This window comes from Battus philenor, unplaced genomic scaffold, assembly GCF_028537555.1.
Source record: "Battus philenor isolate CCGP_79_NKW_IND1 unplaced genomic scaffold, ilBatPhil1.0.hap1 SCAF_22, whole genome shotgun sequence".
Taxonomy (NCBI): domain Eukaryota; kingdom Metazoa; phylum Arthropoda; class Insecta; order Lepidoptera; family Papilionidae; genus Battus; species Battus philenor.
The window spans coordinates 4,216,162-4,233,294 of NW_027181685.1; the positions used below are offsets into that span (position 1 = coordinate 4,216,162).

The window sequence follows — 17,133 nt, forward strand, 5'->3', positions numbered from 1 at the left end:
GATTTCAGAATTTAGCAGGTACCGATTTCCATAGATTCCTGTTTGCAAAGTGTGACTCTCATTTTTTATGCCAATGAAGTAGTTGAGTTTCCCCCCGAGGACCTTCAGAGACCACTTTGGAAATTAAAGGATTAAGTAAACATCAGGTCCATTGGAATATTATCTTACAAATTGAGCCACAAATGGTTATTGCTTTATTCACCTTAGACATCTTAATTGTATTTGTCATCTCCAAATTGTTGCATACCGGTAATATTTTTGGCAAACTTAATTCACTTTACTTAACCTAATTTATTTATGTAACCACAGCATTATTACTACGACACTCACTTGTAATGTGCATGGGGATGGTGGTGCCAGGCATGCGGCGCGGCATGTTTGTGCGCAGCCGGTGGACCCACGCCCACTCCCACACTTCCCACACCGACGCCTCCCACTCCCACACCTCCGACTCCCACTCCTACCGCGTGAGCGTTTACCGCACTCACTGCACTCATCGCGCCACTTGTAGCTGGCAGGTACTCACGGCAGCCGCCGCTCTAGAAAATTTTTAAATAAACTTTAAGCTACAAGTGAAGTACAAATGCTTTTCTAGAGTTACCACTAAAAAGAAAACATTTTAAAATTAAAAATACTTGTTTTGTATCACAAATAAAAATTATTTTATGATTTGTAACTTGATGGCTTTTGGTTGTACGACCAGTCTTAGTATCAGAAGATTATGTTTATAGTTACAGTACAAGTACTTACGCTATCCCTTTTACTGTGTGGTGCCGGCATGTATTGATTGCACTGATATTCGTTCGTCTGTCGGATTGTCGCTCCGCTCTGCAACAACCATCGTTTGTCAAATACTGGGCGGCCTTTACTGTATACTATAGTGTTAAATAATTATTTAAGTAAAGTTAAATTATATTCAGTTACGCCGATTTTTTATAATGTCTTTAATGAAGAAATTTGTAGAAATTATAGCTCGAATAGTTTTTTTTGTGTTTTTAACAATTATAACACAAATTGTAGATAAAACTTTATAACATATCGATATTCTATATAAATGTTACCGCAGTGGTAACTTATGTGTATCGTATAACTGCGACAAGACAAATCATTTAACAGTGATGTGTCTTAAGACAGTTACATGTTGTGCCGGAGAAGATGCAAGCTAACCGAAACGTAATGCGCCGGCTGCTGGTCGGGCAGAGGCTCCTGCTTGGCCTGCGCCTCCTGTTGCGCGAGTGCGAGCAACCGCTTCTTCTGGCTTTGCGGCGTCGCTTGCGGCTGCACGGGCGCGTGGCTGCGGACGCTTTGTTGTTGTTGTTGCTGTTGCTGCTGCTGTTGTTGCTGATGCTGAACCAGTTGTTGTGGTTGCTGTAATTTTTATAACAATAAGTTAATTTCTAGATCAACCATGCTCCGGGTTCAACTCGCGCTTCTACAGTGTAGTTCTTCATCGTGTCCGGGAGGGGACAATATATATTTTTTAATATTAAAATTTTTAAAATATTACTTTTCCATTTCGATATTATTCCAATTACAATAGAACTTGTTTCTTAAGAAAATACTGCAATAGGCACAGCTTGTCTCATATAGTTAATTAGGTAAAATGGTGACTAACAAACAATATTATTAGAATTTAATATAAATATTTACAACAAAAATACAAAATAAAACGTTAATTATAAGTCAAAGACTAACTTTGCAATAAGATTAATCATATAAATAGCTGTTTAAAAATACTCAAATAACATATATAGGCATTTACTCTAAATCGCCAGTGTGGACTTTTTTATTTATCTATTGATTCCAAGATCTTTTACAGATGACGGGTTCATACGTAATCAAATATAAACGTAAATATTATTAAGTTAAATAATAAGTATATCTAAATATATACACATATCATACATATCAAAAAAATAAGAAAACCAAACCTAGAATAGTGCATTATATTAGCAGTGTGTCATTATATGAATCTGTTGAATAATACAATAAAATTTTATTAATTTGACTGCCAATTTTAATGTTTATTGTTAACAATTTTATAACCCAAAAACTACCTACAAAGTTTCAAATTATTTAGCCCTATGCAAAAAATTTACTAAAATGTATTACATTTTGTGCCTAAAATACTAAGCCCGGTCTAGCACTAAAAGTGTTTCAGCCTCAGTGACCACCAGACTGTTTCGGTCGCGAGTATTCAGAGCCCAGTAGTTTAAGAAGTTACCAAATTATTTATCATCAAAAAACCTAGCATTTCGGTTCCATGCAATGCTCGAAGTTTCCCTGCGAGAACGTATCAGAAATGAGGAGATTCGCAGAAAAACAAAGATCACAGATGTAGTTTGAAGAATTGCGTATATGAAATGGCAATGGATGGAGTACATCGCTCGTGCAACTGATGGCCGATTGGGACGAAAGGTTGTCGGGAAGGCTTTACAGTGGGTGTCTATCTGCTAGGAAGTAAAAGACGATGCAGTGCGCAAAGTCGTCATGAGAAGTTCACCTGGTGATGGTGGTGGCAGGGCTGATGGGGCTCGTGCTTGACGTGCCGTTCGTCGCGAGGAGTTCTCGCGCTGCATATAACTCCGCCGCTGCTTACTGTTATCGCGCCGTTGTTGTTGCTACCGTTATTGATGTGCGCAGCACCGTTGTTGTTGTTGGTGTTGTTGTGCGTTGTTGTTGCAGTCGTCGCCGCACACTCGCCACTTCCTATGTAATCAAGTTTTAATAAGCCAATGTATGATAACATGAAATTTTATAATGAATGATATATTGAACTCTTACATTATGTTAGCTTCGACTTAAACATCTCATGCTAGATCAAGTCTGTATCGCAATCACTTTTTACAAAATTATCTTGATACCTATCACTCAAAAATACAAAAAACTGAAAAGGTTTGTGAACATAGTCTTGTAGAATGTCATTGATAATTTAATAAACAAAAGTTCTGGAAGAAAACGGTTTACTTTTTTATATATTTGCTGTTTCTCTGTTTAATGAAGGTCGCCATGACAACAGTTTTTTTTTTTAAATGGGTGTTCTGAGGGTTGCCACTCGATTCTTATTTTTATTTATCCGCCAGTTTCAAATATTAATATGAAAGCAGGGAGACGACACCCTAAATAAAAGAAATAAAATAAGCTCATAACGAACTGTTTTCAAAGTTAAAACATTCATGGCTTTGTACGCATGTGTACACATATATAGTTTTAAATTTCAAATTAAAGCATTAAATAAATCTTATTTCATGCATTCAAGAATTTGTAGTAGAATAGAATAAAATGCGTTAAAGTTTGTTGAGTTATTTGAAAGGTTGATATTATAATGAAGACACCAAATTTTGTTATCATTTAAAAAGAGCATATTTTCTGGCTGGCTCTTCTCAGCATATTAGCATACCGAAGTGGTGCCTATACTGTACTCACCTCTGTTATTGTGCGAATGCTGCTGCGGTTGCTGGTGGTGGTGGGCCTGGTTCTGATGGTTTTGCTGGTTCTGTCGTTGACGGCGTGGCGCCTCGTCGTCGTCGGAGTCCGAGATGGTGATCACGGATACGGCCGGCGAGGGCGTATCACGGATCGTAATGGTGTGGCCGCCGCAGTTACCGTTGCCTTCCCACGTGCCCGCCACCGTAGCACCGCTCTGACCACTGTTGAGGAGTGGTGGTTAAAAAGAGCTGTGTTAATTGACTTCAAAGTATACTAGTGTGGAAACCACTCGACCGACCACAAAGTGAATAGACGCTCTCGTGAAAGTCGGAATGTAAACAGATTCCAACTGGTTTTATTAGAAAAGTATCGGGAATCTATATATTTCGTGAAGTCGATATTGTATATGAATAATAACTTTCAATTAAGCAAGAAAGATGAACTTTTTGTTAACTTTGAAGCAATTATGAGAACTGCTTCAGTTAAAAAGTCTAATAGTATTTGTTCATAATCAATTCAGAAGGTCTACTCACGTATGATCATGATGATGCCTATGTCTTGACGGCGGAGTACCTTCTTTCACCCTCTTCTTTACTGGAGACAGCTGAGTCGGTTCTTTCTTGCCACCACTGCTTGCCATACTATAATATAAATAAAAGTCATAACTTAAATCTCTATATTTATATTTATATATATATATATAAATATATATATATATATATATATATATATACATAATATTTGGGAAAAAATTAGAAGCATTAAATTTTCCTAAAAAAAGAAAGTTCTACAAAAAATTGAAAAAAGTTAAAGCTTTTTAAAAAGGTACATGATAAAATGTTCTCGGAATTATAAGTAATAAGATTAAAACACATGGTGAATATGGTCTATTACCTGTATTGATGCGTTTGGTGATGCGGCTGATAGTGGGTTACGGCGCTCGTCTGCTGCTTTGTAGATCTGTCAACATTGTAAACGCGCCTTTAATTACACTGCCATGACAGTAACACATAAATCGTTGTATTTTCACTTTTCTGTATAAGAGTTTTTAATAAGAACTAACAAGCATATTTTTGGTTTTTTAGCAAATTTTCAGTTTTAGACATTTCACCAGCTATTGTTAATAAAAAATACATTCAATATTGATTTTACTACTTTTTATGCCTAAAACCATCATATCATATCACAACGATCATCAACATTAAACCAGCTTCTTGTATGGTTGGAAATATCATTACTAAGGACTTTTTTAATACAAAAATTGTTTATTATATAGTGGTTAAAACATTTTTATATATTTCTCTGTAATAACATCAGCTTTCATGTTACCTCTTATGAGGATGATGGTGTTGTGGATGGTGAGGATGGAAGTCCCACACATCAGGTTCGGGTAGCGGAGCGGGCTCAACTATGAGAGGCGCACGCCACTCGCCTACATCGCCCACGCCCACACCCACACCGCCGACGCCCACACCCACCCCATGCTGATGGTGGGCTGCAGCAGCAGCCGCGGCCGCTGCTGCCAACTGCTGAACCTGAAAGTAGAACATATTTGTATAAATATACTGTAACACATTTAAATACAGAACATTATTAGAAATAAAAATGAAAGGTACAATACTTTAGTTATATGGTGATAAATATATGAAAGAAAAATATTTATTGATTATGTTAGGTATTTAATAACTAGTTTTAGTTATTTTATTAATTTTTTTTTAAACATATTGTGTTACATTATTGGAGAAAGACCTCTCTTCTCTAGTTCCAGCTTCTTCAATGCTTACATATATAATCTCAAATAACGTTGACGTGGCTTACTCTGTCTCAGTGCTTTCTCTAATGAAGATTTATATGATGATTATATTCTCACATAATCGTCACGGGATTTTATCTACACTACAAGATATTAATTTTATAATAAAAGTCGAATATAAGAAGTGAGATAGGCAAGTTACACACCTGGTAGGCGGGCTGGCATAGTATGGATGAAACGAACTGATGCGGAAAGGGCTCCGCTGCACGCGTCGCGTACTGGCGCGCTCCCCCCACCGCCACGCGTCCGCCCTGGTACAGCTGGTACTGCAGCAATACAATATGCTAACATTATATATCTTTATAATTATCACAATAATAATTCTGACAAATGTTTGACACAAGACTCAGTAAATTCCATGTTTGAATCAAATTAAATGACTCATTAGGTACAAGAACCTACTTACTGTTTGTTTAATGTCTTAACTGCTATCTTTATTTGGTAACATCCATAAATATGAAAACAAATGACATGTATTTAAAAGGGACTACACGGGGCATTGCTCTTGGACAGCAGTAGCATTACACACTACAGATAACTTGCAAACTGAATATTTAAAGTAAGGGCTGGTATTATAATAATTAAAGTAAAATATTAAAAGTGTTCTGATTTGTTATAAAGAACGAGGATTATATGTGAGATGTGATCATATGTTACATAGCAAGTATTAGAAAATGTAAAATTAACGATAGTGCACTATAATTCAGCGCCCGTCAACCCTCGAATTCTTTGTATGCAGAGATAGATGTCGCAAAGAACATTGAATTAGAGACTACAACAATTTCACAAATAACTATAAATTATTTGATTTGCAACAATAGTAAATATTTGATGTGTGATGATGTGTGATGCATGCATTGCTGTGCCCAACTGTCAAATTCTCTAAATAAATTACTATGAATCCAGTCCTTGTGCCATATCTAAATTATTAGAAAACTACTATATAGTCGTTTTGGAATTAATCGAGAATTATAAATAGAAATTCTTACATACTGCTACAGTTTATATAAAAATAGTTACTTGACTTCACTAGTAATTATTTTTGTGTAGTTTTTAGTCTTCTAAGTTACGCCTGGGTTCAATCTCATTTTTTTTTGAAAGACCAAATCTTGTTCTTCTATTTAACTTAATTTCGTTTGTAATCATTAATTGCATGTTGTGATTTTGTACATAAATGCGATGTTAAGAGCCTCATTATGTATTAAACTATAATTATACTAAATTCTACAATTATTATTATACTTATTTACAACAATTTAGATCGTAACGTACCAAATTGTCGTAGGGCGCCGCGCGCAGGCGCTGTTGGTTGATAGTCAAAGCTAGATGGTGGGCAGTGGGCGCTGCTGTGGGTGCCACTACGCTACCCACGCCGTACTCCGCGCCGCCGCCAACTCCACCCACGCCGCTACCTGAACGACGGCACACCTGCAAATACAAAGTGAACACATTTTTGATTGCTCATTTATGTTCATAAGTGTACAGTGTAAACATAAAATTGTCTACTAGAATAATATACTCTCTATGCCAATCAATGTTAAGTATAAATCTTCGTTTATTCATTAATTTACTTTCTGGTACACCATAATATTAATAAGAAAAACATTTAAAAGTAGCATAAAAAAGTATATAATATGAAATATAAACAACCTTCAATTTTTATTTTACTTTAATCTTCTCTTTACCTAATTTAATAACAAGTTTTAATCATTAAAATTCTATAAAATATTAAACCCTGTGCTGTAGCAGGTTAGCACACTACCCATTACACAGTATACAGTAGTTTTCCTACCTAATGTTATTTTTTTAATATGACGATAAGTCATTATTACGTTTACTACATTATGTTTTCGTTTTTTAAATTAATTTTTTCAGTCATTGTTTTTATGTTATGCATGGTCCATGTTAGTTGGAATAATTTGGTGGAGTTTTAGGTAAACCCATCATCATTACATTTTATTGCATAGATTATCAATTATTGTAGAAAAATTCCATGATACAAGCAAATATAATTACAACACAAAACTCACCTCCATCATCTGCACAGAGGCTTTCACATTGTTGCAGTGAGCGTAATCCACGAGATGCGCGAGTGTGACAAACGCGTGATTCAAGGCTTCTCCAGGCATTATCCTTCTTTCCTGTTTTTAAGAAACATTTTCCAATAAATTCACATTATTCATTTTATATTACCAATAGACGTGAACAATACTCTAAAGTTTTCCTTTTTATCAGTGTGTTAACTGTTTATTTAATGTAGACATTATAATTAATTTATATAGTAATAAATTAAATTTTAATATTTCTTGTTTGTCAAAAATATATAATGTTTGATATCTTGCAAATAAAATGTGAGAAGTATTGTACCTGGTCCATGGTCAGCATTTTCTTCAGTAAATCAATAAATTCCCTTCTGTCTGCTTTCTCTGCCAACAATTGGCCACCTTCAAGATCTGTCGGTACATTTACCTGGCAAACAATTATTTTATATTAGTTACGAAAATTATAAATGTTACATCAAACTGTCTAACCTAGTAGATGTTACACAATTAGAAGCACAATTCAATTTTATTCTGCTGTAGTATGTTAGTTCAGAAACTTGAAATGTAATCAATACAATCTACAATGTATAACAAATAAGGCTTGTTACAAACTATGGTTTCATGTGATTAAATTAAATTTCAATAATGCTTCTGAATTGTTTTAATTTTCAATTTTATTAATTACATTGAGATCTTTATAATGCTCTCCGGCGATTCCTCATGTCTAAGAACAAAATATTGATAAAACAGACAATATGTGAGTAATTATTTTCCCCAATGGTGAGAATCGCTAAGTTCCCTGTCTCAGGGCTTGTGTCCATGCATTTTAATATAACTTACTTGTCCAATGTCATCCAAGCAGTTGAAGATATACTTCCGGGCTTCCTTGCTCTTAATGCCAGTTTCAAGCTCATGCTCTTCAGGTGTCTTCAGCCTCCAGAAGGGATACGTGCTATCCACATCGCGGTAGAAAAACTTAGCCGTTTTTGATGCGCTGGAAAAACGCATTAGATGACAAGCATTTTCACACACATTAATAAAAATATTATTAGCAAAACAAACGTTTTATTTTTAAAAAAAAAGAAAAGAAAAATATAGTCTGTCAAACTGTACAATAGTTTAATGGCTAACTTTCTAACCAATTTCATGCTTTTTACATTAATTTAATTACATTTTCTTATTAACGCTCTGGTTTGCAAATATCATTCATTGACACATGAATTTGTGTTTCATTTGTTTTTTTTTTTGAGGATAATTAGTAAAAATATAATAAATATTCTAATATAATAAATAAATTCTAATCTAATATAATATAATAAAAATATAAAGCTTTATTTCACAGAGTAGTTGTTTGTACCATGATGATTAGACACAATTGTAATTATTAGAAACTATATAAGAATGAGTCAAGCAACACTATATCATTGTGATATCACATATGATATGATTTACTCATTACTACGATATAGTGCGAACTATATTTTAAAATATAAATTCCTATGTAAATGTCGGCATGTATATTTAAATTTTCTCAGCAAGGTGCCTGTCTTAACAGGCCTCAGTTATTGTTCACACGTTTTGAAAGTTTCAAGTAATAAGTAATATAATAAACTTAAAATTGACATTGAATGTGCATGTGCTAAAAGAGTTTGCAAAGAACAGGGAAATATCTTGTACACAAAATCAATGAAGATATCTCTTTGAATATGATTAATGAATGTAACCATCAGCTTAGTGAAATACTTGATGTATATTGTCATTAATATGTACATGTAGTTTTACATTACAACTGAAACATGTAATTAAAAAATGCATTACCTGTTGAGCATGTGCTCGGTGGGCAGGCCCTGAGTCTGAGAGATGTATCGTATTTGGTCATACTCGGAGGAGCCCGGGTACAAAGGCCAGCCCAAGAACAGTTCTGCGACCACACAGCCAAGAGACCACATATCGATCGCTTCACAGAACGCCAGTCCCAAGATTATCTCCGGTGCTCTGCAAATTAACATATTTATTAAAAATCAGTAACTCATAAGGCGAGTGTAGTTTAAAAAAAAAACAATACATCGCTTTGCATTTAATCTCGTGAAAGATAAAACATTAAGACTCTTATGATTAATTACATATATTTGATAGATGACCGTGTTAGGGTCGGTCGAAGATTGTATGTAAGTTTGCCCCATTCAGTCCTGTAGAAAGTCTTCGGAGAAGGCTAATGTCCAACAGTGGATGTCTAAAGGCTGCAATGATGATGACAGTGAAGGTGATGATATTTGGAATGCTTCTATTTTTATATGAAGAATGTAATAAAAATGTACATGTCATATTCTGATCTTTAATATTCGTCGCAATGACGACATCACGACAAATCTTTTTTGATAAGACCAATCAATCATCTTTTCTCGAAAGTTCATCGCAAAAGTGATAATGTACATATATGATGGATGATAATAAGAATTACACTTATATCAGTGTGGTGTACTACAATTTCAAAGTCCCACAATTCTACCACGTTTATGTTATAAATATAATAGTCACTAATTTTATTAAGACATATTTCAGACAAATTACTGTTTGACACGTGAAATGGATGCCGTGTGATGGCCATCTATAGTGATTTTTTTTTAAAAACGTAATAAAAATTAAATCATTATCATCATTTTATCTGTAAAAAGTCCACTGATGGATATTGCCCTTCGAGGCAGAGTTTCAATAGGACCGGGTGTAAGCGGCCTGTGTCAAACGTTTTCCGACGAATTTAACAATATCGTCTGCCCATTGCGCTTGCCGATTCGTGATCTCCACTTCGTAAGCTTAACGCCCCATATATATTTAACCTTATGGCCATCTATACTATTCTGGATGCTAATAGCCTGCCCTCTGACAATTCATCCTGCCAATCCGCTGGCCTAAGGCGGTTACTTTCTTTCCTCAGAGGAATTCCGAACATAGCCCTCCTCTTCTCCTCCCTCTTGGCTCGTTGAGCGAAAGAGCTAGACAAAGACGCCCAGATAAAATTAATTACCTCAGATATAACACAGTTATGTTGATAAGTTAGTGTGTGTGTGCTCACCTGTAGTATCTGCTCTGCAGGTAGGTATTGCAAACGGCCTTGCTGACGTGTGATGCACTGCCGAAGTCGATCACCTTGACGCGGTAGGGCTGGCGCGCAGGCTCCACCAGCATTATGTTCTCGGGCTTTAAGTCCGCGTGGATCAGGCCCAGTTGCTGGAATCGTAAAGTAATTATGAAGTTAAGCACATCTACTACTTTACTATTATTTCTATGGCAAATTGAAACAGCTTACGTCTAATGCATTTAAAATAACTTTCCACAAGTTACCAATAAACATTCCCATAATCACTAGAGATTGTTTCGTCAAACATCTTTAAAATATAGGACTTTTAAGCATATTCGTGATGCGTCTTATGGTCAATGGAGGGCTTGTCGGCGGTAAGTAAACATGACAAGTGTGTAGAGCACATACAATTATTGCGATACAATCAGTCGATGGCAGTCAAATTATAAAAACGCTGTACTGTATATTATGTTATGAAAATTATAATAAATGAAAAGTTATTGTTCATAGTAAGATTAATGAAGTATTTTTTAAAATTACTAAGATAATTGACAATTTATTATAGAAGATAGAATAACCAATCGGGTTTATATTCGTGATGTTGATATTAAATAAAAAACATAAAATTAGAGTATTTTAAAGGTAGTTAAACAATGGAAATGAGTAAAGAGCGGAAGCTTATCTAGCAGTACTAGGAGTAAGAGTGTGTAGATTCAAGTTCGTCATTAGTTAAATAGATATACTTGATATTATTCAGAATTTTTTAATTGAAATATTTTTTAAAACTTGAATTTTTTGAGTCGCGTCTTATACTTAGTTTCATCTTCTTATCTATGTAGTGATAATTTAAATAATTAAAACAGTATTCCAATATTCTCGATGATGCTGTACCTTGAGCTTCAGCAGCGCGGTGAGGACCTGCTGCAATATGGGGCGGATGTATTTGAGCGGCAGCGGGGAGAACTTGTTCTGTTTGAGGAAGTCGTACAGGTTCTGCTCCAGCATCTCGAACACGAGGCACGTGTGCGAGCGGTGCTGGAAGCACTCGTACGCGCGCACAAAGTTAAATTCGTCCGCGGACTCTTGCGAGAGCCGCGACAGAATCGACACCTGTTATCAGACATAACGTAATAACTCGTTATAAAGTAGCATATACAGCAACATGTTTTAGATTTAAACGTGTAAGGAACATAGTAGATCAGATATTTTAAAAATATTTTGTGGCCTTACCTGCTTCAATTTCCGAAGGGACAAATGTTACTTATAATTATCTTTTTAGATATTTTGTAAGTCAATTAAATATATTAGTAAAACAAGGATATATAAAAAGAATACAGTCCAAAATCGTGATTCGTGACCCAAGGACAGCTCTTTGAATCATTATATTTGTAGAATCTATCACATTAGGCAGCATATTATGTGTGTTTAAAAATTTTCTTTTACTCATTTAACACTAGCACTTGACTGCAAACCTCGTTTATAGTAGCGTGCAAATATCTTTAGTAAGAGTCCTTATCTTAGTGAATAGCCTATGCGTTGTATAATACATACACGAGTGTGAGACTGTATGTTGTTGTGTAGACGTAAAGGTAAATAAGCCATTTTTATTTCCGATATAAAATAGAAGCGGAATTCGGTCTCATCTCCGGCACGCGGCGCGTTCGAAGTGCACTCCGATGGACAAACACAATGATCTTATAATTGGAAATGGGCCAGAGCCGAGAGCTTCTATGGAAGCGCACTTTGCAAAATAAATAGAAAAGAGGTCGGAGGCGTTGCGTCAGTAAATTATACGGAGATTAAGGTGTTTTTAACAAGCGCGGCGTTTTAGAACGCTTTTGTGCGATGAAACGGGTGCACTCGGTTCGAGCAGAATTTCAACGATATATATATTACAAACCTGGATGCATTAATTTTATTCGTGTGTAACTTGCAGTAAGTTTACGAAAAGCAAAGATTTTTCATTTTTATCTACCTCACTTCTTTATTACTCAAAATTAACACGGACTGTTTGAGACTGCATACTAAGTAAGATATTAATAGTTTTTAAAATTAAATCTCTTGTTGTGTGTTACCTCAATCTGCCCTTGGCGTGCATAGCTGGGGTGGTTCTTCAATATCTTGATGGCGACAATCTCGTTGGTGCCCTTCTTCCAGCACTTCACCACCTGCCCGAAAGTGCCGCGCCCGAGGAACTCCAGCACCTCGTACCTGCACCGCGAACATTATTTAAGTAATTGTTCTGTTCTCGACAAACATTCCAGCTAAGTCGTATAAAAACTAAATATTACTCTGGGGGAACGGAATCTAACTTTTTTTAATAAAACCTCGTGATTATTATATCATTCAATATTCTAAATAATCATACAAATATCATTGAAATTCTAATATGCGATTGTGGAACCTTTTTGTTATATTATTCCCGAAGGTTCATAAAAAGTCCATAAAAATAACAGCATGCCGTAATAGCGTACCGTATGGAACAATCTCATGTAGTTTACTTCACACAACATCCTTTATTTTAATCAAAATAGAACTCTGCGCCTAAAGTATGTTTTATTACCCCAGGAAATAAAAATGTAGAAGTAGCACATACCTGTTGGACGAGGAGTAGAGCACCTCGTGCTGCACCAGCTGGTAGTCCCCATCGCCGCCGCAGCCCGATCCTGTGGCGCGCCGCCCGCATGCGAACAGAGCGTACGTGGCGCGTTACATATGCATCGCTTGTGCAAACAATAAAAATAGCGTGGCTTGATCGGATCAACAGTCAACGGAAAATTACTTACAGAAATTAAATTTACTCTCATATTATTTTAACAAAATACCTAGTTATTTAAAAATATTTCTTAAAAAAATTATGGAATGAAGTAATATTCAAAGCAAAATCAATTTTAACTCGATCATTTTCTAATAATATTTGTTTTATCAAACTATTAATTCAATTTTGATGGCAATTTTCGTACATGTTTATATAATGAGTGTTGTTATTATAAGGAGAGTTGTGTTGTGGGATAAATAAAAGAAATAATAAAACTAATGACAATAAATCTACAAAGGTTTGATCACTTGACATTGATAGTTCGGAACATAAAAACAAAGATATATTTAAACGTGCGTGCTTGTCTTAATTTGCGTTACGTTTTGTATACAGATGGCTGGGCTGTTAGGGTTTTAAGATTATAAATTGGAGACCACGGTCTAGCAAGCATAACGGAGGACATTCAACCACACGGCAAACAGCGGGCGTTATTGAGGTCGTTGAAAGGCGCTGGATGCAGATTGCTTCTCACCGATGCTATTGGAAAGCAATGGGAACTAATCATCTGCCCAGGGTAGAGAGAATGGATCAAAACCGAAGTCGCGGGACCCTTTGTAATGGAAGGATCCAGTAAGGATCTTCGCAGAATTGGGGAAAATTGAAAGAAAACTTGTAGATCTATCATTCACTTGAAACCAAAAATATTTGAAAATGAAAGTATATAATAAAGTTATACGTGATTCGTGGATGTGGGGCGCAAATGCGGTTAGCATGGCGATGTTTGAGGAGGCCTATGCCTTGGAGTTGGCATCTATCGGCTGATATCGGGTGTGTGTGTGCGTGATGGTGCGTGTGTATATGTGCGGGTGTGTGTGTGCGTGATGGTGCGTGTGTATATGTGCGGGTGTGTGCGGGGGTATATAAGAATGCGGACATTACGTTTGTTACCTTGCGGCTGGGGCGGGTGGTTGGGCCCGCCCGCCGCCAGCTGCTTGCTGTGCGCCGTCGTCGTTGCGGCCGCCGCACCGCGGAGGCGCGCGCCCGCGCCGCTGCCCGCGCTGCTGCCTGCTCGCGCGCGCTCGCTGCTATCTCCCACACTGCAACATACGCCCACTTTATTATATTGCTCTAAAAGCACACACCACATAAAACTTGATAATAATAACATACAACTTTATTCACTCTTATGTCTGCCGATAGACGCTAACTGCAAAGGATAGACTTCCTCTAAATATTACCACGATGATCGGCTCTGAGTATGCAATCCAGCGGTTTTAACTGTGTCGTATGACACACGTTATCACGATAATCATGTCAGTCGAAAGACGCCCAGATCGACAGATCTTGCATTCTTTGAATAATCAAATAATTAATATATAGTTAATGAAGGAATAATGATCACCTTTTAACTTTTTAAATTAGATTAAGGTACGTAAATCATTAGAATTATTGTTGATTTTATTTTTATTTCCTAAAATTCTTGTTATATAAATGCTATTAAAAAAAAGCATTAACTTGTTGAGGACATAGGCAAACGCAGAATCCAAGTCGTTTCCAATCCCGGTCCCGTTGGAAATTCTAGGAGAGGCCTAGTGAGCGTCTTACAGCTGAAATGATGATGAAATTTTAGTTATCATCATTATAAAATGATAATAGCTAAGATTTTCGATTTTCACCATTCACACAAAATGTTAATATGATCACGGAGTACTATTATGTAAATGCGAGCCCGGTCGTAATAACAAGCCGTTTGACTCTCGTACACATTTAAAATTCCACTCCAATGTTAAATAATCTACGGCTCTAACATTATGACAAATTCCTATAGCTACGAACAGTCAGCGCTTGTGAAGCTACATACCTGGAATTTGTTATCAAAACTATACATTGTGCGAGGTTTCGTGTAGTCCATCGCTTGCCCATATGACGAATTAGAATTAAGGAATCGCTTCATCTATTATCCGAATTTAAAAATCTTCCCTTCCATCAATTTTATATATTATATAAGTGATAATGTGAATAAATATTGTTGCGGCTTATAATTCTATAGCAGACCGCTCGAACAATAATAATATGCTGACGAAGAGATCGATATCCTCGAAACAGAATGCTACACGTTTCGTGTGACAGCCGAGTTCTCCTCTCTGTGGCCCTTACACCCAACCCTGATCAGGTTTTTGTGGGATATCAAGCAAAACTTAAAATAAGTATCGAAGTTAAGCGCCGTCAGCATCCTATCACCACCTCAAACAGTTATAAACGCCTGTAAAAATAACCATATATGCAAGACACAAGACGATGATATTGCCTATGTAAGAATAAGTAATATAGTTTCGGCTGCCTTTCAATAAATACAAAAACAGTTTTTTATCCCTGACCGTATGGGAGTAGTAAACGTCGCGTGGTAACCCATCTAGACTGACCTTCTTGAACCTTCATTCTGGTTCGTTCATTATTCATAATGGTTCATACTAGGTTGTTTTATAAATGAACACATGACTTTCTTAAAGCTACCAGACACAGACTCAGGTCTTTTAACACCGGTCTTATTGGAAATCTATGGTGGAGACCATTATCCAACAGTGAACGTCTTGCAACGATGGAGATGTCCTATTGTTATATTTAAAGTGTAATTATTACCCTAATATTTTGATTGTATGCGCAAAAAGTAAAACATGTTTATGGCACAAACTTATTATAACGTATGACCTAACTAGCAGAGCGCACACGTAACGAAGCTCGCTACCCAATTCCCAATCCAATCAGCGCGGCGTGGGCAGAGGCCGATCCCGGCGGCGAAACCTCCCACAACCACCGCCAAATTATTACGAACACGTACCTAATAAGTTTCTTTTGAAAAGGGTTAATTTAAGTTTTAAGTAGTTAGGGTGTAAAAAGGTTTTAATTTACCAGAGTCCACGATTGTAGCATATTAACTATAAAATTTTAAGTTGTGAGTAATTGAATATTGGATTTTTCCGTTAATCTAAAGAATTATAGTACTAATAATGAAATATCTAAATGACATACGACGTTAACAAATCCGTACATGGTACGAGGAAAATTTAAATGTTGCCATTAATGGCTTATATAACATTTAAAAGAAAAAAAAAATTAATATAACATTAACACGAAAGGCAAACGCAAATATTGGTTTTAGTTATTCATTTAATCTTCTCCTTCAGGTTAAGAACCTCTGAACACTCAAGACTTTTTTATTATATTTAATTTACGAACGTGTGTTGTATTAACTATACAATTTAACATGTTTAGGTTACTGCATGATGCCTGAATTTAAAGGGCATTTTTTACTTTACGTTGTGCCAGCGCATGCTAGGTGGTACCCGACTGATGAGCTATGTGCACCAACCTGACGGCATTTTGTAAATGAGAACGTGACAAAGTCATTGTTGACTGCGTTACGTGACTAAACGTTTGAATTTTAAATTGCACAATTAATTTGTCACTAGTCGCCTTGTATTGCCAATAGAACAAGGTAATGGTTGCTATTAGAAAACTAATAAAATATTTTACAGTTGATTGCGACTTGTGGCGCCTTGGTTTTAAATGAAAAGTAAGCCATAATTTTTTACCGCGTAAGTGTTTGATGAATTTTATAAAGAATCTTTAGTAATTTCACACCATTGTTAATGGGCAAATTTTAATTTGAAGTAAAGGCTTCATATAAAACAATGATTCGGGAACTTTTTTGTCGGATGATTGTTAGCGATAATTTTGCCGCGACAAGTTACAGCGCAGAACAGGTTACGAGTCGAAACAATTTTTTTGTTACAAATAAAGAGCATCAAAGAGAAATCGCCGTCCGGGCGAGCAAGAGATTCATTCAAAAAAAGACGTTCCTTTTGGCCGACTACGGCCGCACCTGCGGCGACTCGGCCGTGCGGTTTGCAGCCGGTGCGAGGTTTTGTTGAGCCGCGCTGCCCGAGTGTAATTTTGTTGTTATTAATACTATACAGGTAGGCAGGCAGAGATAATAACCCTAATTTTTTAA

General features: G+C 36.1%; 1 protein-coding gene across 2 annotated transcripts in view; it reads right to left on the minus strand.

Moving 5' to 3' along the window:
* The window catches only part of Hipk (Homeodomain interacting protein kinase), a 138,271-nt gene that overhangs the window by 5,371 nt on the left and 115,767 nt on the right, over positions 1–17,133 (minus strand). For both annotated transcript variants that reach the window (XM_068767123.1, XM_068767124.1), the window contains 19 exons: positions 14,061–14,218; positions 12,960–13,029; positions 12,439–12,574; positions 11,255–11,473; positions 10,358–10,512; positions 9,103–9,279; positions 8,125–8,278; positions 7,610–7,711; positions 7,273–7,383; positions 6,515–6,670; positions 5,389–5,508; positions 4,759–4,964; positions 4,324–4,389; positions 3,963–4,070; positions 3,427–3,650; positions 2,504–2,709; positions 1,168–1,368; positions 751–828; positions 331–539 (listed from right to left, as the gene is read on the minus strand). In XM_068767123.1, the coding sequence (XP_068623224.1) occupies positions 331–539; positions 751–828; positions 1,168–1,368; positions 2,504–2,709; positions 3,427–3,650; positions 3,963–4,070; positions 4,324–4,389; positions 4,759–4,964; positions 5,389–5,508; positions 6,515–6,670; positions 7,273–7,383; positions 7,610–7,711; positions 8,125–8,278; positions 9,103–9,279; positions 10,358–10,512; positions 11,255–11,473; positions 12,439–12,574; positions 12,960–13,029; positions 14,061–14,218 (2,856 nt within the window). The remainder of the gene's footprint in view (positions 1–330; positions 540–750; positions 829–1,167; positions 1,369–2,503; positions 2,710–3,426; positions 3,651–3,962; positions 4,071–4,323; positions 4,390–4,758; positions 4,965–5,388; positions 5,509–6,514; positions 6,671–7,272; positions 7,384–7,609; positions 7,712–8,124; positions 8,279–9,102; positions 9,280–10,357; positions 10,513–11,254; positions 11,474–12,438; positions 12,575–12,959; positions 13,030–14,060; positions 14,219–17,133) is intronic.